Raw genomic sequence first — 25,871 nt, 5'->3', positions numbered from 1 at the left:
TCACTCCCAGAGCAAACCAAGCACCCAAGAACTGAAACCTCCCTGGCAGAGGCTGGGGTGGCTGCTGCGGGGCTGCAGCCCTGTGGGTTTGGCACATGTGGGGGCAAAACCTGCCAACAACAACCAACAATTCCAACATTCCTGAGCAGACAAACTCCTCTGCTCTCCCTCAAAAAAAAAACCATCTCCTTGACTTGCATCTCCAGCTTGGCACAGACCAGGGGAGTTACTGCCTTGAGTTTCCACATGGTCATGCCACTGGGAAGGAAGGGACTGAGAAAAAGCTGAGAGAGTTTTTGTTTTGATAGCAGATCTCCAGTCAAAAGAATTCAGAGCTCCTTCTTTTTGCCTTTAAAAGGGAGGGAGAGGAGATGGGGAAGGGGTAGATAAATAGGAAAGTAGAGGTAGGTAGTTTTGGGTCAGGAGGAGCAAGAATTAGCCTTGGTCTGCTGCAGCAGGGCTGAGCTGGGTGGCAGGACCCTGGTGTTGGCTTCATTTGGAGCTTGGCTGCCATGGAGAGCAGAAATATTTTACTTCTGGCCACCAGGGCTCCTTAAACCATTCCTTGTGCCACAGAAACCCCCATAGATGTTGTTTGTCTTCCCTGTGACGTCTCCCATCCCACACTGGCCTGCTGCTTTGTGTCAGGCTGATCCCAAGGCATGAGAGCAGACCTTTGGGCTTCATCAACCAGCTGGGAGCCTCCACCTTCTGCTGTCTGCTGCCTGTGAGTCGCTGCAGGAGGGGAACCATTCCTGCACAGTGGCTTTCCTCTTCCCTGAGCTCTGTGAGCTGAGGCTGCAGGATGCTCTGGGCTCGAGGTGACAGGCAGGTGGTGTCCCAGAGCTTTCACATGATCAGTGACAGAATCAACCAGGTTGGAAAAGACAGGGAGCTGCAGGCGGCAATGAGCTCTGCCCTGAGCCTCCTCTGCTGCAGGCTGCACACCCCCAGCTCCCTCAGCCTCTCCTCACAGGGCTGTGCTCCAGGCCCCTCCCCAGCTTTGCTGCCCTGCTCCAAACACCTTCCAGCACCTCAACATCTCTCTGCAATGGAGGAGCCCAGAACTGGACACAGCACTGCAGGGGTGTCCTGAGCAGTGCTGAGCACAGGGGCAGAAGAAGCTCCCTTGTCCTGCTGCCCACACTGCTCCTGAGCCAGCCCAGGATGCCATTGGCTCTGCTGCCCACCTGGGCACTGCTGCCTCAGCTTCAGCTCCTCTCTCCCAGCACCCCCAGCTCCCTCTCTGCCTGCCTGCTCTCAGCCACTCTGTCCCCAGCCTGTAGCACTGCTTGGGGTTGTTGTGGCCAATGTGTAAAACCCTGCACTTGACCTTGTTAAATCTCATCCCATTGGCCTCTGCCCACCCATCCAGCCTGGCCAGGTCCCTCTGCAGAGCTCTCCTACCTTCTAGCAAATCCACATCTGCTCCCAACTTGGTGTCATCTGCAAACTGGCTGGACCAGTGCAGAGTTGCAACAGCTGGACTGGTGAAGGGCATAGGATCTCTCTTGCCCATGCTCTGAGCACAACCTCACAGCCCCACAGGTCCCTTCCAGCCCCTTCATAGCCCCTTGGGCAGCTTTGGAGATAGAATCACAAAGTGGTTTGGAGTGGGAGGGATCTTAAAGCTCAGCCAGTTCCAACCCCCTGCCATGGGCAGGGACACCTCCCACCAGCCCAGCTTGCTCAAGGCCTCATCCAACCTGGCCTTGAACACTTCCAGGGAGGGGACATCCTCCACAACCTCCCTGGGCAACCTGTGCCAGTGACTCCCCACCCTGACTGCCAAGAGGGGAGATTAAAAGCCATTGTCCCTCATCCTGTCACTCCAAGCCCTGTCAAAACCCCTTCTCCAGCTTTCCTGTAGCCTCCTTCAGCTACTGTAAGGCTGCTCTAAGGTGTCCCCTTATGATGAAGCTGAGGTGCCCTCTGCTCCATCCAACCTTGGCTGACCTCCCCCTTCCCCCCTCACCCTGGATCCATCAGGAATCTGCTCCATCCAACCTTGCTGACCTTCCCCTTTCCCCCTCACCCTGGATCCATCAGGAATCTGCTCCATCCAACCTTGCTGACCTTCCCCTTTCCCCCCTCACCCTGGATCCATCAGGAATCTGCTCCACCCAACCTTGGCTGACCTTCCCCTTTCCCCTCTCACCCTGGATCCATCAGGAATCTGCTCCATCCAATCTTGCTGACCTTCCCCTTTCCCCCTCACCCTGGATCCATCAGGAATCTGCTCCACCCAACCTTGGCTGACCTTCCCCTTTCCCCCCCCAACCCTGGATCCATCAGGAACTGAAATGGGAGCTGCAGTGCTGCTCCCTGCCCCCCAGGCTGCCTCAAGCAGACAGAGCAGTGTAAACCTGACCAGGCTTTTATGTACAGTGCCGCTCCTCAACCCCCTGCCCCCTCCCCTCCCCCCTCCCCTCCAGTCAAAGCCAACCCGGGGAAGGAAAAAGAAGGGGGGGGGGGGGGGGGGTGGAAAAGGCATTTAAAATAAAAAGTTCCAAAATCAACCAAACCGACACCAATCGACCTCCCCCCACCCCAAACCCCACCCTCAACCCAAGCCAGGCCCCAGCGAGCGGGGCTGAGGTGGGACCCGGGGACGATGCCACGGCCCCGGGGTGCGGTGGAGAGGAGCTAAAGTGACCTCTTCGAGACGGAGGTGCAGGGGGAGCCCGGCTCTGGGCACCCCCCCGGCACGGGGCAGGGGTTCAGTAGTTAAGAGCCAGCCCTCCTGTGCTGCCCTGGGTGCCACCAGCCCCGGGGACAGTCCCGGGGGCTGCCCCAGAAGGCAGAGCTGCTGCTTCGTAGGTGAAAAGCTAAAAACCGGAGCTGGAGCTGGCAGGGCAGAGAGGGGAGGAGGCTCCGAGCGCTCCCCTCCGGCCAGCCCGGCCCCGCCAAAGCCTTCCCTGCCGCCCTTAGGACTCGGAGGAGGAGCGGGAGAGGCTGTGGAGCAGGGATTTGTAGATGGCAGAGTTCAGGAAGCGGGGGTAGGAGTCTCTGTGCATCAGGGTGTAGATCTGCAGCTGGGCGTCGTCGAAGGTGTGCGAGGACGGCTCCTGCATCTTGCGGTTGATCACCTCCCGCACCCGCGAGTCCAGGCTCACCTGGGCAGACAGAGGATGCTGAAGGAGCTCCCAGGGATAAGCACTCCCGAACCCCACCCCCCTGTGGAAATCACAGTATCACCAAGGTTGGGAGAGACCTCACAGATCATCAAGCCCAACCCTTTAGCACAGAGCTCAAGGCCAGACCATGGCACCAAGTGCCACGTCCAGTCCTGCCTTGAACAGCTCCAGGGACGGCGACTCCACCACCTCCCCGGGCAGCCCATTCCAGTGTCCAATGACTCTCTCAGTGAAGAACTTTCTCCTCACCTCCAGCCTAAATCTCCCCTGGCACAGCCTGAGGCTGTGTCCTCTTGTTCTGGTGCTGGCCACCTGAGAGAAGAGAGCAACCTCCTCCTGGCCACAACCACCCCTCAGGTAGCTGTAGACAGCAATAAGGTCACCCCTGAGCGTCCTCTTCTCCAGGCTAACCAATCCCAGCTCCCTCAGCCTCTCCTCGTAGGGCTGTGCTCAAGGCCTCTCCCCAGCCTCGTTGCCCTTCTCTGGACACGCTCAAGCATCTCAATGTCCCTCCTAAACTGGGGGGCCCAGAACTGAACACAGCACTCAAGGTGTGGTCTAACCAGTGCAGAGTACAGGGGAAGAATAACCTCCCTGCTCCTGCTGGCCACACCATTCCTGATGCAGGCCAGGATGCCACTGGCTCTCTTGGCCACCTGGGCACACTGCTGGCTCATGTTCAGGCGGGTATCAATCAGCACCCCCAGATCCCTCTCTCTCTGGCTGCTCTCCAGCCACTCCGACCCCAGCTTGTATCTCTGCATGGGGCAGCAGTCGTGGAATTGATTTGGACTGGAAGAGATCCTCGAGGTCAGGGAGCCCAAGCCGTGGCTGTGAAACCCTCCTCCAGGCATGGGCACTGCACCACTGCCCCTGGGCAGCCTGGGCCAGGACTTGGCAGCCCTCGAGGGGAAGAAATTGTTCCTCATGTCCAACCTAAACCTCCCCTGGGGCAACTTGAGGCCATTTCCTTTTGTCCTGTCACTTGTGTCTCAGACCAACCCAACCCTGGCTCCAGCCTCCTTTCAGGGAGCTGCAGAGAGCCAGGAGGTCACTCCTCAGCCTCCTTTGCTCCAGGCTGCACACCCCCAGCTCCCTCAGCTGCTTCTCTCCAGCCCTGTTCTCCAGACCCTTCCCCAGCCTCCCTGCCCTTCTCTGGACCTACTCCAGCCCCTCAATGTCCTTCCTGGACTGAGAAGCCCCAAACTGGACCCAGTACTCAAGGTGTGGCCTCACCAGTGCCCAGTACAGGGGGACAATCCCTACCCTACTCCTGCTGGCCACACCATTGCTGATCCAGGGCAGGATGCTGGTGGCCTTCTTGGCCACCTGGGCACACCCTGGCTCACCATCAGCCAGCTGTCAACCAACACCCCCAGATCCTTTTTCCCTGGGCCTTTTCCAGTCACTCTGCCCCAAGCCTGGGATGTTCACAGAGTTGTTGTGACCCAAGTGCAGGACCTGGCACTTGGCCTAGTGGAACAGCATCACATTGTCCCTCCAGGCTGGCCAGAGCGCTCCCCAGAGCCTTCCTACCCTCCAACAGATCACTCCCACCCAACTTGGTGTTGCTGCAAACTTACTGAAGGTGCCTCAGTGCCCTCATCCAGACCATCAGTGAAGGCACTAAACAGAACTGGTTCCAGCATCAAGCCCTAGGGAACACCACTCATGCTTGGCTGCCCCACGAGGTCTCCCTGTGTCCCTTTGCTGGGCACATGGGGATGGCTTTGGGGGCTTCCACCCTGCCAGCTGGGATGCAGCATCTCCAGCCCACTGGTGCCCTCCTGAGGTTTTGGTCCTGCAGCGCAAGCCACAGCCCTGCTGCACGATCCACAGCCCTGCTGCACAACCCACGGGCCTCCAGCACGGCCCACGGTCCCTCAGCACAGCCCACAGCCCTGCTGCACACCACAAGGGCCTCCAGCACAACTCACAGTCCCTCAGCATGACCCACAGCCCTGCTGCACACCACATGGGCCTCCAGCACAACCCATGGTCCTCCAGCACAACACATGGCCCTGCAGCACAACCCAAGGTCCTCCAGCACAACTCATGGTCCTGCAGCATGACCTACAGCCCTGCTGCACAACCCAAGGTCCTCCAGCACAACCCAAGGTCCTCCAGCATGACCCACAACCCTGCTGCACAACCCAAGGTCCTCCAGCACAACCCAAGGTCCTCCAGCATGACCCACAGCCCTGCTGCACAACCCAAGGTCCTCCAGCACAAGCCATGGTCCTCCAGCATGACCCACAGCCCTGCTGCACAAGCCAAGGTCCTCCAGCACAACTCAAGGTCCTCCAGCACAAGCTGTGGTCCTCCAAAACCACCTAAAGTCCTCCAGCACAACCCATGGTCCTCCAGCACAACTCATGGTCCTCCAGCATGACCCACAGCCCTGCTGCACAACCCATGGTCCTGCTGCACAGTCTAAGGTCCTCTTAGCACAACCCATGGTCCTGCTGCACAGTCTAAGGTCCTCTTAGCACAACCCATGGTCCTGCAGCATGACCTACACGCATAAGCCATGGTCCTCCAAAAACACCTAAGGTCCTCCAGCACAACCCAAAGAACCCAAAGGTCCTGCAGCACAACCCAAAGGTCCTCCAGCACAATCCAAAGGTCCTGCAGCACAACCCAAAGGTCCTCCAGCACAACCCAAAGGTCCTCCAGCACAATCCAAAGGTCCTGCAGCACAACCCAAAGGTCCTCCAGCACAACCCAAAGGTCCTCCAGCACAACCCAAAGGTCCTGCAGCACAACCCAAAGGTCCTGCAGCACAACCCAAAGGTCCTGTTGCATCCCAAGGCCTCGGGTGCGCAGCAATGCCCTCCCCACCACCTGTCACATCAAGCAAACCCTGCTGCCTGCTCGCCCACCCACCCACCCAACCTCCAAGCTGCAACCTTCTCACCTCAACCCCCCCCCACCATCCTCCTAGCCCCCATTTTTAGCCCAGACCACCTGCTGAGAGCCCTGGGGGACAGCACCCAGCAGGCTGCTAGGCTGAAGGTGGCCCTGGATGATCTCGGAGCGCTCACCCAACGCAGGCGATGCTAGGGGCTGGAGGAGGGCTCTGCTCCGTACCTCCTTGGGTGAGAGGATGGAGATGTAGTCCTCGTAGATCATCCTGGCCTTCTCGTCGATGGTGTGCTTGTTGCACTCTGTTTTGAGCTCCTCACAGGCCAGCCAGAAGAGCATGTTCTCCTCGCTGTACTCGGTCCGCAGGAACTCGCGGAAGACGTTGCGGCCGGCAGGGCTCTTCATCAGCTTCTCGAAGGACTGCGCCCAGCCCCGCACCTCCTCCGGCGTGGGCTTGCTGCTGCCAAGGTCAGAGGATCAGAGAATCAACCAGGCTGGAAGAGAGCTCCAAGCTCAGCCAGCACAACCTAGCACCCAGCCCTGCCCAAGCAACCAGATCATGGCACTAAGTGCCCCAGCCAGGCTTGGCTTCAACACCTCCAGCCACGGCCACTCCACCACCTCCCTGGGCAGCCCATTCCAATGCCAATCACTCTCTCTGCCAGGAACTTCCTCCTAACATCCAGCCTAGACCTGCCCTGTCACAGCTTGAGACTGCCCAATCCAGTCCAAGTTCATCCAGCCCAACCTAGCACCCAGCCCTGCCCAAGCAACCAGACCATGGCACTAAGTGCCCCAGCCAGGCTTGGCTTCAACACCTCCAGCCACAGCCACTCCACCACCTCCCTGGGCAGCCCATTCCAATGCCAATCACTCTCTCTGCCAACAACTTCCTCCCAGCATCCAGCCTGAACCTCCCCTGGCACAGCTTGAGACTGTGTCCCCTTGTTCTGTTGCTGGCTGCCTGGCAGAAGAGACTGTTGTGGAGTCTCCTTCTCAGGAGCCTTTCAAGACCCATCTGGATGTGTTCCTCCACCTGGCTACTGCCTCCCTTCAGGTGCCAGCAAGGAAGAGCAGATGGAGATTGGGTGTTAGGAACAAGGCCTGCCAGTATCTGAAGGGGACCTACAGGAAGGTTGGGGAGGGACCTATTGGCAAGGGTTTGTAATGACAGGAGGAGAAGGAATGGGTTTGAACTGGCCAAGGGAAGACTGAAACTGGGTGTTAGGAGAGGGTTCTTTGCAGTGAGAGTGGTGAGACACTGGCACAGGTTGCCCAGGGAGTGGGTGCTTGGAGCAGGGTGCCTGCAGGATGAGATTCTGTCCTTGACACATGGCCTGAAAGCTACTGAGGTCCTCATGTGCCTCAGTTTCCCTTTGCAAGGAGCCCAAGGGGGGGCTCAGAGGCTTCTCTTTTCCTGGTGGGAACTAAGGACACAGCTCCAGGACCACCCTCCCTGACCACCCACCATCCTGTGGGTGCAGCAGGCAGGCTGTGGGGCTGGGTGCCATGGAAGGTGGCAGTAGGTGCCATGCCATGCTGTGCCACCTCTGAGGTGCTGCTCTGGCACTCACCATGCTTCACAGTTTGGGATGGTCTCCAGTTTGGTCTCCCGGGATGCCCTCCACGCTCGCTCCCGGTCCTCGTTCCTGACGGGGACACAGAAAGGTAGTCAGGGGTGTTGGGGGATGCTCCCAGACCCCCACCTTGACCCCCCCTGAGCGGCCCTGGCCACTGAATCTCATCTGTGGGCACCAGCACCCCCCCTGCACACCCAGATCCTCCCCAGCAGCACCCTGGTTTCTTGGGCAACTTGGCTGTCTTCACAGCAAGGCTGTTTCCTGCCTTTGGGCACTGCTGTGGTCCTGCTCCACCACCCAGGACATGTGCCAGGGTCAAGCTGGTGTGGCCAGAGCTGGCAGAGGTCAGTGCTGGTGTGGCCCATGGCAAAAACTCATGGGGAGCTACCATGAACCAACACCCAAATATTAATGGGGGGGCTGCAGGTCCAGGGCTGTGACCAGTGGGACTCAGGAGCATGGAGGACTTGGCCCCCTGTGGCCATAGAATCAGAGGATGGGAGGGAGGAGGTGTTGGGAGGAAACTCTGGAGGTCAGCAGGTCCAACCCCTCTGCCAAAGCAGGACCACCTAGGGCAGGTGACACAGGAACAGGCCCAGACTGATCACCATCTGCAGCTGGTGACAGCCCCAGGGAGCTGAAATGGGAAGGGCTGGACCCTGCCCCCGGCACTGGTGCAGCTTGGAGGCCAAGCACAAGATGGAAATGCCAGGGCTGAGGGTTGATGTTGTCCCTTGTCCTGCCATCCCTCATGCCCAGGGGTGCTGGCAGTGCAAGGGCAGAGCAGCCTCCAGCTATCCTCCCTCAGGCCCTCGAGTGTCGGTGCCCAGCCGCAACCGCAGCTTCCTGCTTGCGACACCGTCCGAGCCAACGTGCCAACTTCTGCCCCTGGGGCACCTCCCTGCCCACACCAACCCAAGGGCTTGCTGCCTGCCATGCCTGAGCCCCAGAATGGTTGACACTGGGTGCTGCTTACTCCAGGAGTGGGCTACAGGAGGCATTTCTGTCCTGGCTCTTGCAGAGGTGGAGGAGGGACACAGGGAAGGGTGACCCTGGGCACAGCCAAATGCCATCTCCCTTAACCCTGGAGGCATGCTTGAGCAGCAGGGCTTCATGAACTAGGTGCTGCGTGAAGCATGGAGGACCAGCAACATGTGGACATCTCTCTTGCTTATGAGACCTTTGACCCTTAGACAGTTGGGTGGGTGAGTGAGTAGGTGATGGTCACCAACCTCGTTTGAACCTCAGGTTGGAGTGGTGGAACGATGGAAAAGTACCAGGAGCAACTAGGTGCTGCACAAAGCAGGGAGGCCCCACAACAGGTGGGCATCTCCCTGGGCTCTTGGACAGTTGGGTGAGTGGGTGATGTTCACCAGCCCCACAGGAGCCTCAGCCTTGGGGTGGTGAGGTGGTAGGACACACCACGAGCAGCTTGGTGCTGCACAAAGCAGGGAGGACCCACAACGGGTTGGCATCCCCCTTGCTTATAGGACAGGTGGGTGAGAGGGCACCAGCACCCCCCGAGATCCTCCCCAGCACACCCTGGTTCCTTGTGCATCTTTGCTGTCTCTATGGCAAGGCCATTTCCTGCCCCTGGGCGCTGCTGTGGCCCTGCTGCACCACCCAGGACGTGTGCCAGGGCCAAGCCGGTGTGACCACAGCTGGCAGAGGTCAGTGCCGGTGTGGCCCACGGCAAAGCCGCGGTGAAGCACCAGGAAATCACCACCAAGAAAGAAATCCCTCCCTGGGGGGTGGGGCTGGGGCGGTGCCGTACCATGAGCAGCTGCAGCAGCAGCACCAGCAGAAGCAGCAGGCGTTGGGGCGGTGGTTGCTGGCAGGTTGCACCGTGGCCGGAGAAGTCTCATGCCGGGACATCGGAAGGGAGGTCTCTGCGGACGCGGGTCCTGCGTGCTAGAGGGGGGCAGGAAGGGCAGCGAGCAGGTGAGCGAGGATGCTGAGCGGCATCCCCGACCCTGCAGATGAGAGAGGATGCTGAGCGGCATCCCCGACCCTGCAGATGAGAGAGGATGCTGAGCGGCATCCCCGACCCTGCAGGTAAGCGAGGATGCTGAGCGGCATCTCCCACCCGGCAGATGAGAGAGGATGCTGAGCGGCATCCCCCACCCTGCAGATGAGAGAGGATGCTGAGCGGCATCCCCCACCCTGCAGGTAAGCGAGGATGCTGAGCGGCATCCCCCACCCTGCAGATGAGAGAGGATGCTGAGCGGCATCCCCCACCCTGCAGGTGAGCGAGGATGCTGAGCGGCATCCCCCACCCTGCAGGTGAGCGAGGATGCTGAGCGGCATCCCCCACCCTGCAGGTGAGCGAGGATGCTGAGCGGCATCCCCCACCCTGCAGATGAGAGAGGATGCTGAGCGGCATCCCCCACCCTGCGCCGGCAGCCGGAGGGGAAGGAGGGAGCCTTGGCGCAGCCGCTTGCTGCTCTCGGCTCCCGTTTGCCGTCCCGGCCACCAGCCAGCCCCCGAGGTGGTCGCTGCCTCACCTGCGTCCCAGCCTCATACACGGTGGACGGGGTTGGGTCGTGCTCGGGGCGTTCTGCTGCTGCTCTCCAGCGCTGCCAGCCCGTGGGGGAGCCGTGCCCAGAGCCCCCGGCTAACGTCCCTGCCGCCTCCTGGATGGAGCCTGCCGGGGGGGAGAGGAGCAGAACCCTGACACCTCCACACGGAGACCCCCACCCCAGCCGGGAGAGGCTCCATGCCTGGCAAAGCCTCTTGCAAAAGGGGCAAGCTGGGACATGGCAGGGAGACAGAAAGTGTGCAGGAAGAGGGGGTGAGGAGGAAAGGGGAAAGAGGGTGGTGGGCACTGCCAGCCCCAAGCTGGGAGTCACAGACACCCTGAAGATCATCCAGTCCAACCCTTACCCCAGCACTGCCAGGGCACCACCAAACCGTGGCCCTCAGCACCACATCTGCACAGCTCCGAAACCTCTCCAGGGATGGGGACTCCACCACTGCCCTGGGCAGCCTGGGCCAGGCCTGGACAACCCTCAAGAGGAAGAAATTGTTCCTCATGACCAACCTAAATGGCAACCTGAGGCCATTCCCTCTTGTGCTGTCACTTCTAACATGGGAGAAGAGATCAAGCCCCACCTGGCTTCAGCCTCCTCTCAGGGAGCTGTAGAGAGCAATGAGGGCTGCCCTCAGCCTCCTCTGCTCCAGGCTGATCAACCCCAGCTCCCTCAGCTGCTCCTCAGAGGGGACCTGGGACTCCCTCCCACACTTTTGCAGCAGTTGGACCAGGCAGGGTGAGGGTCTCAGCACCAGCCTCATGCACCCTTGGCCATACCCTGAGCCATGAGGAAGCTCAGCCAGACCCCAGTGGTGGCCTTGGGCCTGGGATGGGGAAGTCAGAGCTGCTCACAGCATCATGTGAGTGAAAGGAAACAGGGCGTGGGGGAGAAGCTGTCACAGCTCCCAGCACTGAACCACAGAATCATGGAATGAAGCAGGTTGGAAGAGAGCTCCAAGCTCAGCCAGCCCAGCCTAGCACCCAGCCCTGCCCAACCAACCACACCATGGCACTAAGTGCCCCAGCCAGGCTTGGCTTCAACACCTCCAGCCACGGCCACTCCACCACCTCCCTGGGCAGCCCATTCCAATGCCAATCACTCTCTCTGCCAGGAACTTCCTAACAACATCCAGCCTAGACCTGCCCTGCCACAGCTTCAGGCTGTGTCCCCTTCTTCTGTTGCTGGCTGCCTGGCAGCAGAGCCCAACCCCACCTGGCTACAGCCTCCCTGCAGGCAGCTGCAGGCAGCAATGAGCTCTGCCCTCAGCCTCCTCTGCTGCAGGCTGCACCCCCCCAGCTCCCTCAGCCTCTCCTCACAGGGCTGTGCTCCAGGCCCCTCCCCAGCCTTGCTGCCCTTCTCCAAACACCTTCCAGCACCTCAACATCTCTCCTGAATTGAAGAGCTTCCCCTGTGCCAAACACTGGCCCAGACCCATCCCTGCTGCTTCCCTGCCCCAGCCTGGAGTTGGGATGCTCCTGGGCAGGAGTGATGCCAGGATGGTGGTCAGGATGTGGTCACAGCCAGCTCTGTCTCCCTGTGCCCTGCTGAGGGTGAGTGGCAGCAATCACAGCCCTTCCTCTGCTAGAACGGAGAGATGGGAGAGAGTAGCACAGGCAGGAGCAGCCCCCAGCCCCCTCAGCTCAGGCACCCCTGTCTTAGAATCACAGAACCACAGAACTGTTGAGGTTGGAAGAGACCTTTGAGATCACCAAGGCCAACTGCTCACCTGGTGCTTAGGTTCCTACCTCTACTGCTAAGCCACTGCCACCACACCACATCCCCGAGCACCACATCCACCTCCAAGGATGGTGACTCCTCCCTGGGCAGCCTGTTCCAGGGCTTGAGAACTCCTTCTGGGATGAAACTCCTCCTAAGAGCCAACCTGAGCCTCCCCTGGCACTGCTCGAGGCCTTGAGTTGCCCCAGGTGTCATGCCCTCAGGGCTGAGTCCCCAGACAGACTGTAGTGGGATGGAGCTAGGGTGCCAGCCCCAGCTGGGGACAGGGCTGTCACCATGGGTGAAGTCCCCCTGTCTGCAGCACAGCCACAGCCTGGCAGCACCTCCAGGAGCTCCTTGCCCAGGCCCTGGCACACCCTGCTGCTGGCTGCCATCGCTCCTGTGGGAACGAAAAAGGAGAGAGTCTGCCTCTGGCTCCCCATTGTCCCTATTTATAGCCCTGGCAGGGTGGCTGTGACCTTGTCACCCAGCTGGCCAGCAGGCTCTGCTCTCTCCTGCACCACACTGCTTTCAGGTCCACTTAATCCCCCCACTTTCCCCCCCCCCCCCCTTCCCTGGGTTAAACCATTTCCTGCTCCCTGTGCCCACTCTTCCTTCTGCCCACCCCTGGTGACATCCTGCTGCCAAGCCAACTTGTCCCCTGGTGCTACAACCAAACACTGCCATACCCACAGCCTGGCTCCTGGCACTAATGGCAGCAACCAGTGCTGGGGCTTTGGGAATGAGGTGAGCAGAAGGAGAACTGGAAGTCTGGGAATACCCTGATCCCTCCCACCCCACAGCAAAGGCTGCCCTGTGGGGTGTGGGGCAGGTGGCTGTGGGGTGGCCAAGGGATGGGCATGTGGGGACAGTCTGTGGTGGCATCACTCTGGGGGAGCTTCCAGGCACTGCTGCTGCTGCTGCTGCTGCTTATTGAGCTTGGCCAGAGCAGATCCAAAGGTGGCTAAGCCAAAACACCCTGGAGAGGCAGGGGAATGGAGTGGCACCTCCCAGGGAGGGGCAGCCCCTTCCCAAGGGATGCACTTAGTGCTGAGCCAGGATCAGCTCACTGTGGCACCCACTCGGGGTCACCTCAGCTGCACCAAGGGGGACAGGGAGCAGCTGTGGGGCTGCAAAGGGCCCTGTGGCACTGAGAGGCAGTGCTGCTGTGCTCCACGTTGCCACCAAAGACAATGCCAGCACAATCCAGCCTGGCACCAAAATGCAACACCCAGCAGGCTCCAGACTGACACTGAAAGGCTGTGCCAGCCCAATGCAGACTGGCACTGAAGGGCAATGCCAGCAGGCTCTGGCTTTGCAGGGCCCTTTTCACCCCTCTGCACCCCTTGATGCCCACACAGCCCCTCAAGCCACCACAGCAGTGGAGGCTCTTTCTAGCTAGGCACTGGTGCCAGTGGACAAGGAAGTGCCCGTGGGCAGCAGAGCCTGTGAGCAGTGGAGGGAAGAGGGCACATGTGTGAGGCTATGAAAAGAGGAAGGATGACAAAAAAGGGACATTTGCCCAGCAGAGAGGAGAGGCACCCCAAAAGCTGCCATGCCCCACACCCCATGAGCTCCCCAAGCCCCCTGTGAGCTGCAGCACCCAGCCTGGCAGTCCCTGTGTGCTGGGTGTCCCCAGCTCGTGCCAGCTTGCATGCCTGTGACATCCTCACTGGGCCTGGCACTGCCCTGCTCTCTCTCTGAATAGAGAGGGGCTCCCTCACCCCACAACTCGCCCAGATGGGTGCTCCCCAAAACGGCTTTGGAAGGGAAATCTTCTCTCCCACCCAGCTGCTCCTTGCCAGGGCCTGTGCCCAGCTCACCCCAGGCAAAGCCAAAAATCACCCCATGCCAGCTGCAGTGGGAGATGTGGCATTGGACTGTTCACACAGCAAACCCCAAGGTGATGGCAAATGCTGGCCACAGGCCTGACACCCCTCCCTGCACCCCATTTCCCTGGGCACTGCAGCAGGGGCCGGTGCCCCAGCAGCGTGGCATCCCTCTCCAGCCACTTCTGCCTCTGCAAAGCAGGGCACAACCCCCAGCGTGGGGGCATCCCTGGCACAATCCTCCCCCCAGTGCTCCCACCCGAGCTGGCTGGTGGGAGGACCCGTGGGGGTGCAGGGAGAGCTGCTGGTGCGTCCCTACCTGTGGCCTGGCCATGGTGCGGCGGCGGCGCCAGGTGCCAGCCAGGGTGACCCCGGCTGGCTCAGGGGGTGCTTGGCATTGCCCAGGCTGCCGAGTGTGAGGGCAGGGAGATGGGAGAGAAAAGAAGAGAGAAAGAGCAAAGCAAAGTGGCTGAACATCCTCTGACAGGAAAGGGAGTGGTAAGGGAAGTGGCAAACTCAACCGAAGAGTTCAGCCCTTTTTTGGGAAAGCCCCGGCAGCTCTGCTCACTGCCCCGGGGCTGGGCACCCCCACGGGCACACAGCGGGGCAGAGTGGGCAGCCAGGCCGGGGCAGCCTCCTGCTTCCCGCTCCCTGCTTGGATCTGGTGGCTGCCAGAGTTAGGAGAGCAGCTGAGCAAGAGCTGCCTGGGTAGGATGAGCACCTGCGAGACCATGGAATCTAGAACCGGGCAGGGCTGGAAGGGAGCACAAGGAGCAGCCAGTTCCAACCCCCCTGCCATGCCCAGGGACACCCTACCCTAGAGCAGGCTGCACACAGCCTCAGCCAGCCTGGCCTCAAACACCTCCCCGGGCAACCCACTCCAGGCTCTCACCACTCTCCTGCTCAACAACTTCCTCCTCATAGAATCAAGCAGGTTGGAAGAGAGCTCCAAGCTCAGCCAGCCCAACCTAGCACCCAGCCCTGCCCAGTCAAGTAGACCATGGCACTCCAGCTTTGCTCCATGCCCCCCCAGTCCTGTCACTCCCTGAGAGCCTAAAAAGTCCCGTCCCCCCCCCCCCAGCTTTTTTGTAGGCCCCCTTCAGATCCTGGGAGATGCCAGGCAGCTTGGAGATAACCTGGGCACGCCAGCATGGCATCACCCCTGTGCCCAAGGAATTGGCCAGCGTGGTTCTCCCGAGGGATGGCAGGCAGGATTTGTCCCCAGGGTGGTCCCTGGCACCCAGCTGAGGCCACTTGGATGTGAGCACTGCTTTCCACCATGCTGTGCCCAGGCATCCAGTGCTGCTGGTGGGGTGAAGGCAGCGGCAGCGAGGTGGGCAGTGAGGGCAGGGGGATGATGCCCCCGGGGGTGGGCTGAGTCAGAGCCTCCCAGCAGCATGGTGGCTGCCATGTGCCAGCCTGCCTGCTGCGGGGCCTGGCTGCCTCAGCCAAGGGTGAGCAAAGTTGTTTGGGGGTTGTTCTCCCCTCGTCAGGAAAAGTGAGGAAAGGCCAAAAACTGGGGAGAGAGGAGAGGAGAGAGGAGAGAGGAGAGAGGAGAGAGGAGAGAGGAGAGAGGAGAGAGGAGAGAGGAGAGAGGAGAGAGGAGAGAGGAGAGAGGAGAGAGGAGAGAGGAGAGAGGAGAGGAGAGGAGAGGAGAGGAGAGGAGAGGAGAGGAGAGGAGAGGAGAGCAGAGAGGAGAGCCCAGACCCCAGCCTCTAGCTCCTTCAGTCCATTCACCTTTGGCACTGCGGTGGGTAGGAGGTACCCAGCCCTGGCACCCCACCAGAGGCCCAAACCCATTTGTGGTCTCTGCTGGCAGCTGCCCCCTTGCTGAAGCAGGTAGAAAAGGGGAGAAAAGGGGAGAAAGAGGGAGTGGGGGGATGCCAGCACCCCCTGCATGCTCTCCTAGGGCTGCCAGGCTGGGCCAGGTGCCCGGTCATGGCACGTGTTCGTTATCAGCCTGGCCCAGCACCCTGCTTGGCACAGCTGCTTCCCTCAGCTTCCTGGGGGACATGGAGCTGTTATCTCCTCTCTTCCCAACACCCAGACTCCCACATGGTCAAGCTGCTGCTGTCCTCGACTCCACTCCATCTGGATGGACACACACCTCCCCCACCCCCCCCATCCCTGAATACCCAAAAGTCCCCCTCTGCTTTGGCAACTCCTTTTCCTGCTGGCACCCACCCCAGCAGCTCTGCTGCCCTCGCAGGCTCCCAGCACCACACTGGTTCCAGTCACCTGAACCTCCTTTAGTTAATTGGTTTTTCAGGCTCTCCTTTGCTGCAGGCTGCCAGGATGGAACCATGCCCCCACAGGCAGCCCTCAGCATCCCCAGCTTGCCAGCCCCGAGGCACCCACCAGCACGGAGGATGCTTTTATTCCCCCCCTGCCCCCCAGCCGTGGAACAAACTCTCCCCTCCGGCAGGGATCTTCCTTTGTGGTTTATGGATCAGCACCGGGAGGGAAACTTTGCTGCCCACCACAGACGCGGCACCTGCGGAGGGACCATCCCCAGCCAAGCTGCCAGCACAGCTGAGCCCTTGGGCAGCTGCGCAGGGTTTGGCCCTTCCCCACGCCTCAGAGAAGCTCTAAACTTCACCACCTGTGAGCCTGGCCAGGCTGGAGCAGCGCAGGCAGAGCTGGGCAGCCCTGGGCACTCCTGCTCCTCGCTGCTGCCTTCTCCAGTGTCTCACAAGGGCTCAGCCCAGGCTCCAGCTCCCAGGCTCCAGCTCCCAGCCTCCTCCCTGCCCTTCTCCCGGGAGCAGTCAGCACCTCCGACCTCTGCCAAATTTGGCTGAAAGCAGCCCCTGAGTGCAAGCAGCCACGGGCGAGCCCTGCAGGCAGCCGGAGTGGAAGGGTGATGGGGAGCTGGCACCCTCCCCTGGCACCCCTTCTGCTGGGGTTACCCCGCGGGCAGGCAGCGCAGGGTGTGTGGGGGTGATGGGGGAGCTGGCACCCTCCCCGGGCACCCCTTCTGCTGGGGTTACCCCGCGGGCAGGCAGTGCAGGGTGTGTGGGGGTGATGGGGGAGCTGGCACCCTCCCCGGGCACCCCTTCTGCTGGGGTTACCCCGCGGGCAGGCAGTGCAGGGTGTGTGGGGGTGATGGGGGAGCTGGCACCCTCCCCGGGCACCCCTTCTGCTGGGGTTACCCCGCGGGCAGGCAGCGCCGCCGAGCCCCGCAGCTGCGGCCGCCCCCGCAGCCTGCCCCAGCCACCTGCCGGCGCACAGGAAGTTTTAGGAGCTATTTTTAGCCCAGGCTTTTCCACCTCCTTTCAGCAATCTGCTAGAAACAGACCGAAGAGGTGAGCCCTGAGCCCACCCCAGCTCAAGCTCTGCAGGCGTGGGGCTGGGCTCACCTCGGTGGCACCAGCACGGAGGTGCCAGCGGCGCTGGGCAATGGGTAAGGCTGGGCTCTTAAGCGTCCCAGCAGGGGGAGGGGGTGGTGATGCCCACGTGGCTGTACCCAGCCATGTCCTTGCCACCACACTGAGTGAGTGGTGCTGATAGTGCCACAGATGTGCCCGGGCACGTGGTGCTGGCAGGCAGATGCCTCTGGGGGAGATTCTCTGCCCGGCAGTGATTTTTCTGTCATCCTCTGAGACCCGAAAAGTTGGTCCTGGGGAGGGGAGCTGGGAGATGCTGCAGCGTGTCCCAGCACCTCCTCAGGCCTTCTGACTCTCCTGCTAGGATGAGGAAGGTGCTGAGGATGATGAGAGCAGGCTGAGAGGGGATGTGATTAATGTTTATAGTCATTATAAACAAGAGTGGGGGAGAAGAAGGGGCCAGGCTCTTCTCAGTGGTGGCCTGTGATAGGATGAGGGGCACTGGACACAAGCTGGAACCCAGGGAGTTCCACTTCAATATCAGCAGAGAAGCTTTGCTGTAAAGCTGCCAGAGCCCTGGAGCAGGCTGTCCAGAGAGGTTGTGGAGTCTCCTTCTCTGGAGACTTTCAAGACCTATCTGGAGGTGTTCCTGTGTGACCTGCCCTGGGTGATCCTGCTCTGGCAGGTGGGTTGGACTCAGTGATCTTCAGAGGTCACCTCCAACCTCTACCTCTACTCAGCACTGCTCAGGCCACACCTTGAGTGCTGTGTCCAGTTCTGGGCTCCTCCACTCAAGAGAGATATTGAGGTGCTGGAAGGTGTTTGGAGCAGGGCAGCAAGGCTGGGGAGGGGCCTGGAGCAGAGCCCTGTGAGGAGAGGCTGAGGGAGCTGGGGGGGTGCAGCCTGCAGCAGAGGAGGCTCAGGGCAGAGCTCATTGCTGCCTGCAGCTGCCTGCAGGGAGGCTGTAGCCAGGTGGGGTTGGGCTCTGCTGCCAGGCACCCAGCAACAGAACAAGGGGACACAGCCTCAGGCTGTGCCAGGGGAGGTCTAGGCTGGATGTTGTTAGGAAGTTCCTGGCAGAGAGAGTGATTGGCATTGGAATGGGCTGCCCAGGGAGGTGGTGGAGTGGCCGTGGCTGGAGGTGTTGCAGCCAAGCCTGGCTGGGGCACTTAGTGCCATGGTCTGGTTGGTTGGGCAGGGCTGGGTGCTAGGTTGTGCTGGCTGAGCTTGGAGCTCTCTTCCAACCTGGCTGATTCTATGATCTCATTCTGTGTTCCTATGACTCTTCTCTGGACCATCCTCTACTCCCTGTCCCTCTCCTCAGCCTATTTCTGCCCCAAGCATCCTCCCAGCCAACTCCCACCCTGAACCCTCCAGAAAGCACCACACGAACCTCTCCACAACCTGCAAGCAAGAGGTGAAACAGACCCACAACCCTGTGCTGGTTCAGATGATGGTCACCACCAGCTGCTGGGTGGCATGATGGGCACATCCCTGCCCAGCACCTGCCCCTCCAGCTCTGCCTTCTGCACTGAACTGGGAGTTAATTATTCCATAGCACAGAAATAGCAGCGCCACAATCAGCTGGGGGATTTAATAAGGCAAGCCCTGACAATTAGGTTTCTATTAGTGGAGGTATCACAGCGTCGTTAAGGCAGACTCCTGTGAAGCATCTGGTAATGATCCATGTGAAAGGAGAGGAAAGATCACAGAAATCAATACCCAGCAGGGGCTCAGCCACATGGAAGGAGCCCAGCAGCTGAAGGCAGGGAAGAGGAAAGGGATGGATAGGGCAGCATGGGGGGTGAGAGCTGAGCTGGGTGAGTGGTGTGGTCCTGATCCTGATCTGCTCATCCCCATCCTGCTGCACACCTTGGGTGAGTGGTGTGGTCCTGATCCTGATCTGCTCATCCCCATCCTGCTGCACACTCTGGGTGAGTGGTGTGGTCCTGATCCTGATCTGCTCATCCCCATCCTGCTGCACACCTTGGGTGAGTGGTGTGGTCCTGATCCTGATCTGCTCATCCCCATCCTGCTGCACACTCTGGGTGAGTGGTGTGGTCCTGATCCTGATCTGCTCATCCCCATCCTGCTGCACACCTTGGGTGAGTGGTGTGGTCCTGATCCTGATCTGCTCATCCCCATCCTGCTGCACACTCTGGGTGAGTGGTGTGGTCCTGATCCTGATCTGCTCATCCCCATCCTGCTGCACACCTTGGGTGAGTGGTGTGGTCCTGATCCTGATCTGCTCATCCCCATCCTGCTGCACACCTTGGGTACCACATCACATCATATCACACCACAGAGGAGGTCAATTAATCAGTGGTCATTTTTAATCACCACAGTAAGGGTGGTGAGATGCTGGAACGGGTTGTGGATGCCCCCTCCTTGGAGGTGTTCAAGGCCAGGTTGGATGAGGCCTTAAGCAACCTGAGCTAGTGGGAGATGTCCCTGCCCGTGGCTTGGGTGGGGGGTTGGAATTGGATGAGCTTTAAGGTCCCTTCTAACCCAACTCTGTGATTCTAGGAAGCTATGCCTTTTGAGGGATGGGCATGCTAGAAGGGCTGAGGGTAAGATGAGGAATTCCCCTCCCGAGGAAACAAGGAAGGAACCAGACAGAGAATCAGCCTGGGGTCAGGATGAAGAGGAGGGACTCTGCCTCCCTGGGAATCACTGGCTCAGAGGGGTGTCTGTACTGCATCTCTGAGTGCTTCTCTATGTGCCTGATAGATGATTTGCTGCTCTGCCTTCCCCCCCTCCCCAGCTGCCTCCACTGCCTGGGTGCAGAGAGGAGGTTTGGGAGCCTACACGGGTGGGAGGTGGCTCTGGCTGTGCCAAGGACAGGTCTGGCCCTGCTCTCCTGCCACACTCCCTGCCCAAGCATGGTCCTGTATGGCACTGATGTGGGCAGGGCAGGGCTGAGCCTGGCAGACAGCTGAACCAGTAATAGGACTGGCCAGGCTGGGGTCACACCAGCATGGGGGCTGGGGGCCAGGGGAACCAGCTCCCAAATGCTGCAGCCTGGAGATGTCTGTCCAGCAGTTTATTTAGCTGGGCAGCACCAGGTCCTGCTGCCAGCCCTGATGGATGCCTTCTGGGGCCTGGCTTCAGGCAGATGCACCACTGGTGAGCAGCCAAAGCTGGGATGTCCCCCAGACTCGGTGCCACCATGGGTCCTTGGACCAGAGCTTGCAGAGCCAAGATTTGCTTAGTCTTCCTCCCACATCAGACCTTGGGCCTCTGTGAAAATAGTGAGGAATGAAGGAAGGAGCCCCCCAGGAGTCTGTCCTGAAGGCAATACCCAGGGAAAGGCTGATTTAATGACCTAATGCCCTGTCCCAGCTCCAGAGCATCCCAAGGCACACAGGTGGCCCTGCTGCTGGGGTCACAGCAGCCTCACCAGCATCTGGGCAGCAGCAATGCCCTGCCCCAGCTGTGCCAGGCAAGAGGGAGCTCTGTGAGCAACTCCTGCCCTCCAAGACAGGCCACATCAGTTATGTAAACCCAACCAAAGGGGAAGAAAGGCAGAGGGGTTCAGCTTGGTCATCCCTGGGGAGGAGCTGGCAGCACAAGGAGGAAGGAAGCATTGTCACCCTGCATGGGCCCTGTGCCACAGAGGGCCCTGGGCAGTACCAGGCAGCCTCAGACACAGCTGCAGGACATGGATGGGGTAGCAGCAGTGTGGCAGTGGCTGGATGCCCATGGCAGTCACTCTGGGCTCAGATGGCTGTAGTGGCCTTTGAATCATAGAATCAAGCAGGCTGAAAGAGAGTTCCAAGCTCAGCCAGCACAACCTAGCACCCAGCCCTGCCTAACCAACCAGACCATGGCACTAAGTGCCCCAGCCAGGCTTGGCTTCAACACCTCCAGCCACAGCCACTCCACCACCTCCCTGGGCAGCCCATTCCAATGCCAATCACTCTCTCTGACAACAACTTCCTAACAACATCCAGCCTAGACCTGCCCTGGCACAGCTTCAGGCTGTGTCCCCTTCTTCTGGTGCTGCTTGCCTGGCAGCAGAGCCCAACCCCACCTGGCTACAGCCTCCCTGCAGGCAGCTGCAGGCAGCAATGAGCTCTGCCCTGAGCCTCCTCTGCTGCAGGCTGCACCCCCCCAGCTCCCTCAGCCTCTCCTCACAGGGCTCTGCTCCAGGCCCCTCCCCAGCCTTGCTGCCCTTCTCCAAACAGCTTCCAGCACCTCAACATCTCTCTTGAATGGAGGAGCCCAGACCTGGACACAGCACTCCAGGTGTGTCCTGAGCAGTGCTGAGCACAGGGGCAGAAGAACCTCCCTTGTCCTGCTGCCCACACTGCTCCTGAGCCAGCCCAGGATGCCATTGGCTCTGCTGCCCACCTGGGCACACTGCTGGGGATCTTGGTGAGATCCCTGATGGCACAGCCCATGGTGATGCTCTTTACCAAGCCACTGGGATGCTGCAGGGCTTAGCTAAACACAAAAGCTTGTCTGGCACCAGTACCACAGCAGCACATTTCCCTGGCCCCAACCCCCCTTTATGATCTCTCTTCTGGGGGTGAAGCCCACCCCACACTCACAGGAAGCATCTTTCCTTGTTTGTGGGTTTTTTTTCCCCCTCTTGTTTTCCAGGGCTGGCTCAAAGCTTTCCTTTCCTTTTCAGTGGTTCCTGCCTGCTAATGCCAATCTGTACCTGTTTGCTCTTCTCCTGCCCTTTGCACTGCAGCACTGCTTGGGCATTTGCCTTCTGTCGGAGCAAACCACTCCAGCCCTGGCTGGGTTCATGCCTGCAGGATGGGCAAGCTCATAACCCTTCATGCCAAACCCCCTTTGCTGGCTCCTTGATCCCCTCCATACCAAGCCAGCAGCAAATCCAGCTCTGGAAGTGGGCTGCCACTGCACCCACAGCCTGTGCCCTGCACCCAGAGCCACGGCCAGGCACAGGGACATCGAGGGCTCTGCTCCTCCCATGCCCATCCCATCGCTGCTCTGGAGCCTCCAGGACATTTCTGCCTCTGGAGCAGGCAAGTGCTGACAAGCAAGTGTGGAGTGTGGCAAAGCTGGGCCCCCAAACCCAGTGGATCTCTACAGCCTGAGCAAAGAGCCCTCAGAAGGTCAACTGAGGCTGTTTCCAAGTGGTTAGAGAACTGGAAGGGCAGCTTGCTCCAAAACTCAGCCATACATTATCCTGCTCTCAGGAAACCCCCTTTTTTTCCATGCCTAAGATGAATGTTAAAGCTGAACCCCAAAGGACTTTGTTGTTGGGTTTGTTGCTGCTCCACCCTGCCTTCCCTTGGTTAAATCTCTGCTTCCACGACATGGCCAAAGGCAGGAGGTTTTGCAGGGCAGGGGAGCAGCAGATTGCTCCCTGCCACCCCCAGAAAACCCATCCCAGGTGACTGAGGCTCCACAGACTCAGAGGAGCTGATGGGGTGGGCTGGGCCATCGCCTTCCATATCCACCCCAGGGGCTGGGAAGTTGGGAATTCACAGGCAGGAGGTCCTTGGGACTCGTCCCCTCCTGAAGAAGGCACCCAGTGGATTTCCCAGCCAAAAATAACAGAAACAAAGATCATTCTTTGTGCTCCCAGAGAGAGCTCTGGCAGAAGGGCCAAGGGTTGACCAAAACCCAGGAGCTGCTGCCCTGCTTTGCACACGCTCTGGATCCAGCACCAGCCAGGATCTTGCCTCAAAGCCCACTACATCCTGTGCCCTCAGGGCCCACACAGAACCTGGGCTGTGAAGGGGACTCAACCCATGGCTCATATGGACCAGCGCAGCTCCAGATCACCCCAGAAGCTGGTGGCTCCTGCAGCACATTCACAGCTGGATTTAAAGCATCTGATCCCTGCATATGATGGGAGTCCTGAAGCTGCTGGGTGTAGCAAAGAGGGGCAGCTGATGGAGGTATCTGCTGCAAGCAACTCTGGCTCAATGCAACTGCCACGAGGATCTCCTGCAGTGTGGTGTGGGGTAGCTCATGGAGAAGCAGCTGAAGGAAGAAATGGGCTGGCTGAGCCCGGGAGTGATGGACACAAGCTGCAGGATGGTATGACAAGGGAGATACTCTGCTCACAGTGCTGGAAGTCTAATCCCTGAGCTGGCTGGAGCAGAGGTGATGATGGCCACCACAGAGCTTCCTGGTCTGCAACAGGGCTGGTGGAGTCCCTGTGAGCTGGCAAGTTCAGTTTCTTCCCCTCTTACACCACAGAGGATGTCAGACACTCTTCCCCCATCCTGTGCTCCTCATGGGCAAAACCTGGCTGTAACAAGTCAGGGGACAAAAAGAAGCAGTGTTGGGCTTCAGCATCTCCCCTTCTCTCCCCAGACTAAGAGGCAGCTGTGGAATAACATTTCTCCCCAAGTGGCTTTAGAGCCAGCCTCCTCTGAAGAGCCTCTGAGGCAAAACTCACCAAGAGATGTGCAGGGACAAACAAGGAACTGAGCAATAGGAAGTCTGGGTGAAGGCTACGGGCACCGACTCCTCCAGAAGCCACCCTTGGCCCAGGCAGGAGCCTGAAGTGCTGAACCCCACGACTGTGTGGCATGGTGGCATGGAGGTGACAATGCCCACCATGGCTGTGTGGCTTTTGGGGTGCTCAGGCACCCCAGGAACCAGCCTGAGGAGCAAAAAGAGCTGGAAGGGAAAGGCAAAAACATCCTTTGGGATGACGTGGGAGCGGTGCTGGTACCCAGCGTGGCTCTTACCCCTCCTGAGCTGACTTTGGGTAAAATTCCTTTATCCAGAGGATGAAGATGTGGGACAAAAGAAAGCAAGCCCCAGCAGCACGAGCTCAGGCTCTGCAAAGGCTGAGCAGCAGCACTGTGACTGCTTTGCCACCCTGGACCTGTTGCTCTCAGGGAAGAGCCCTGAGCGTGGAGCTCACCCTCCCCTTCGCAGGAGCCTGGTGGAAACTCAAGTTCCCGCCCAGCCCAAGTCCAACTGCCCAAGTCCAGCCTCAAAGTTAGACCACATCCAAAGAGAAGCCAAGATGGGAGAGAAGCCACTTTGGGAGGGGACAGAGCTGTGCTGCTCCCACACCTTGGGCAGCCTCAGCATTAATTACTCTGCTGAGGTTTTTGTCTCCCTTCCCCTCTCCGGGTTGGAGTTGCTCTGCCTTCAGTTCCTTCTTTTCTTTTCCTTCACTAACCATCTCCAGCCAGACACCAGCACCCAGGCTGAGACGGATTCGTGTCACCAAATTCCTGCTTCCCCCCCTCGGATCCCTCGAGGTGGAGTTAGTTTAATTGCTGAGGAACACGACTGTATTTTGATGAGCGGCTTGAGTCACTGGTGGGGAAGGGCTGATGTGGAGGAGTGAAAATCCTTGTAGGGAAATCTGATGTGGAGCTCTCCCTGGGGAGATGCTCCGAAGTATGTGCCCACTGGGGTGACCTGTTCTCCCAAAGGAAATGATATCCACCAGGCCAGCCAACCCCACGGGCTGCGCTCATCCAGCGGGACCACGGCCGCGGCTGCGGCTGCATCCACGGGGGATGGTGGAGACGCACCCAGAGGGGAGCCAACTCCCCTGGCAGTGGGGAAATCCCTCCCACTCACTTAACACTTGTTGTTTAGTTTCTTAAATGAGGCCGTGGAGCCCTGCCAGAGCAGCCTCGTGGAAGTGGCAGGGAAGAGAGGGAGAGCTTCCCGGAGGAACCTCTCTGTGCCCGGAGCCGCGAGGTGGTCCACACGTGGAGCAGCTCCGCCGCCCTCCCCAGCCCTCGCCCGCGGCGCTCAGTCACGGCAGCCCACGGTGCTGCCCACCGGGTGGGCTCACACCGGGTGACAGTTGGGTGTCACAGCCTTACGGAGGGAAACCTGAGCTCTGGACACCACCGAGCCAGGTGTCTCCATCCAACTCGCTGCTGATGGAGGACTCAGTGAGGACCAGAGGCTACCATCGCCCTCACCTCATCCAACCTCCCCAAGCCCCAGCCAGCCAGGGCAGGGCTCCCCATTGCTGCGGCTTTCCACCAGGAGCCCTGGCACCCCTCTGCACTGGGAGCCGCTTGGGAGGGAGCCTGCCTAGCTGAGCTGGTGCTTGGATGCTCCAGCACCGCCCTGGCACCCACCTGTGGGTGCTGGAAGAGCCGGGGAGGCCTCTGAGGCGGGGGAATCCTCCCTGCAAGCTCCCCACCCCCTTGACTGGGCAAGCCCCAGCGCAACCAGCTCTGCGGATGGAGGGTGCTGCCCCCCTCCTTCCTCCTCCTCCTCCATCCTCCTCCTCCTCCTCGAAGGAGCCCTGCCCTCCCCCGGGGTGATGCGGCGGGGAGGGGGGGACGACAACCCTCCCTGCTCGCTTGCTCGGGGTCCCCACGGCGCATCCCACTGCCTCCCACCCCCCAGCCTCGCACATGGGGCCGGTGACAGGCAGCGGCCGGACACAGGGACGCACGCAAAGACAGACAGACACACACAGCCCGACCTCTCCATCAACCCCAGCGCTCGGCGCGGGGGGGGTGGGGGGACACACGACGACGACAGGGACGGGGGACACGGGCAGGGATAACAGGGACACCGTGCAAAAAAAAGGAGGATGCCAGGGGTGGGGGGCAGAGGGGTCCGCCTGTGGGGAGGAAGGGAAAGGAGGGAAGGGGAGATGGGCCCCGTCTCTAGGGGGTGTGTGGGTGTCTGTGTGTCCCCTCCCGCCGCATCCCGGGGTACTCACGGGCCGGGCATCCGCGCTGCTGCCTCCGCCACCGCCCCGCCGCCCCCCGGCCGCCGCCTCTGCGCTGCCTCCGGGCTCGGCACCGGAGGGAGAGGAGGGAGAGGCAGCGGGAGCGGAGCGGAGCCGAGCGGCTGCACTGCGCAGGCGTCCCCCGGCCCCTGCGATTGACTTCCTAAAGCTATTGCAGCTTTGGCACTTCCTCACGGCAAAACACACACACCGCCGGGGCAGGGCTGGGCACCCGGG

General features: G+C 60.3%; 1 protein-coding gene across 6 annotated transcripts; it reads right to left on the bottom strand.

The window, feature by feature from the left end:
• Positions 1-2,361: 2,361 nt before the first annotated feature.
• RGS19 (regulator of G protein signaling 19) lies at positions 2,362-25,788 on the bottom strand. 6 transcript variants are annotated; one of them, XM_064167794.1, is made up of 6 exons: positions 25,626-25,788; positions 10,087-10,226; positions 9,357-9,493; positions 7,577-7,651; positions 6,228-6,462; positions 2,362-3,116 (listed from the first exon to the last, which is right to left on the bottom strand). In XM_064167794.1, the coding sequence occupies exons 3-6, from the start codon at positions 9,455-9,457 to the stop codon at positions 2,928-2,930; spliced, it is 600 nt and encodes a 199-aa protein (XP_064023864.1). In that variant the 5' UTR covers positions 9,458-9,493; positions 10,087-10,226; positions 25,626-25,788; the 3' UTR covers positions 2,362-2,927. The 6 variants fall into 6 exon arrangements, with proteins under 6 accessions (XP_064023864.1, XP_064023860.1, XP_064023861.1 ...); XM_064167790.1 differs by lacking the exon at positions 25,626-25,788 and adding an exon at positions 15,843-15,985; XM_064167791.1 differs by lacking the exon at positions 25,626-25,788 and adding an exon at positions 15,843-15,985 and having other exon boundaries at positions 6,228-6,459.
• Positions 25,789-25,871: the final 83 nt, after the last annotated feature.

Source organism: Pogoniulus pusillus, chromosome 29, assembly GCF_015220805.1.
Source record: "Pogoniulus pusillus isolate bPogPus1 chromosome 29, bPogPus1.pri, whole genome shotgun sequence".
In the NCBI taxonomy this organism is placed as follows: domain Eukaryota; kingdom Metazoa; phylum Chordata; class Aves; order Piciformes; family Lybiidae; genus Pogoniulus; species Pogoniulus pusillus.
Note: the sequence above shows the minus strand (reverse complement) of the source record. Positions and strands in the feature narration are given on the sequence as shown.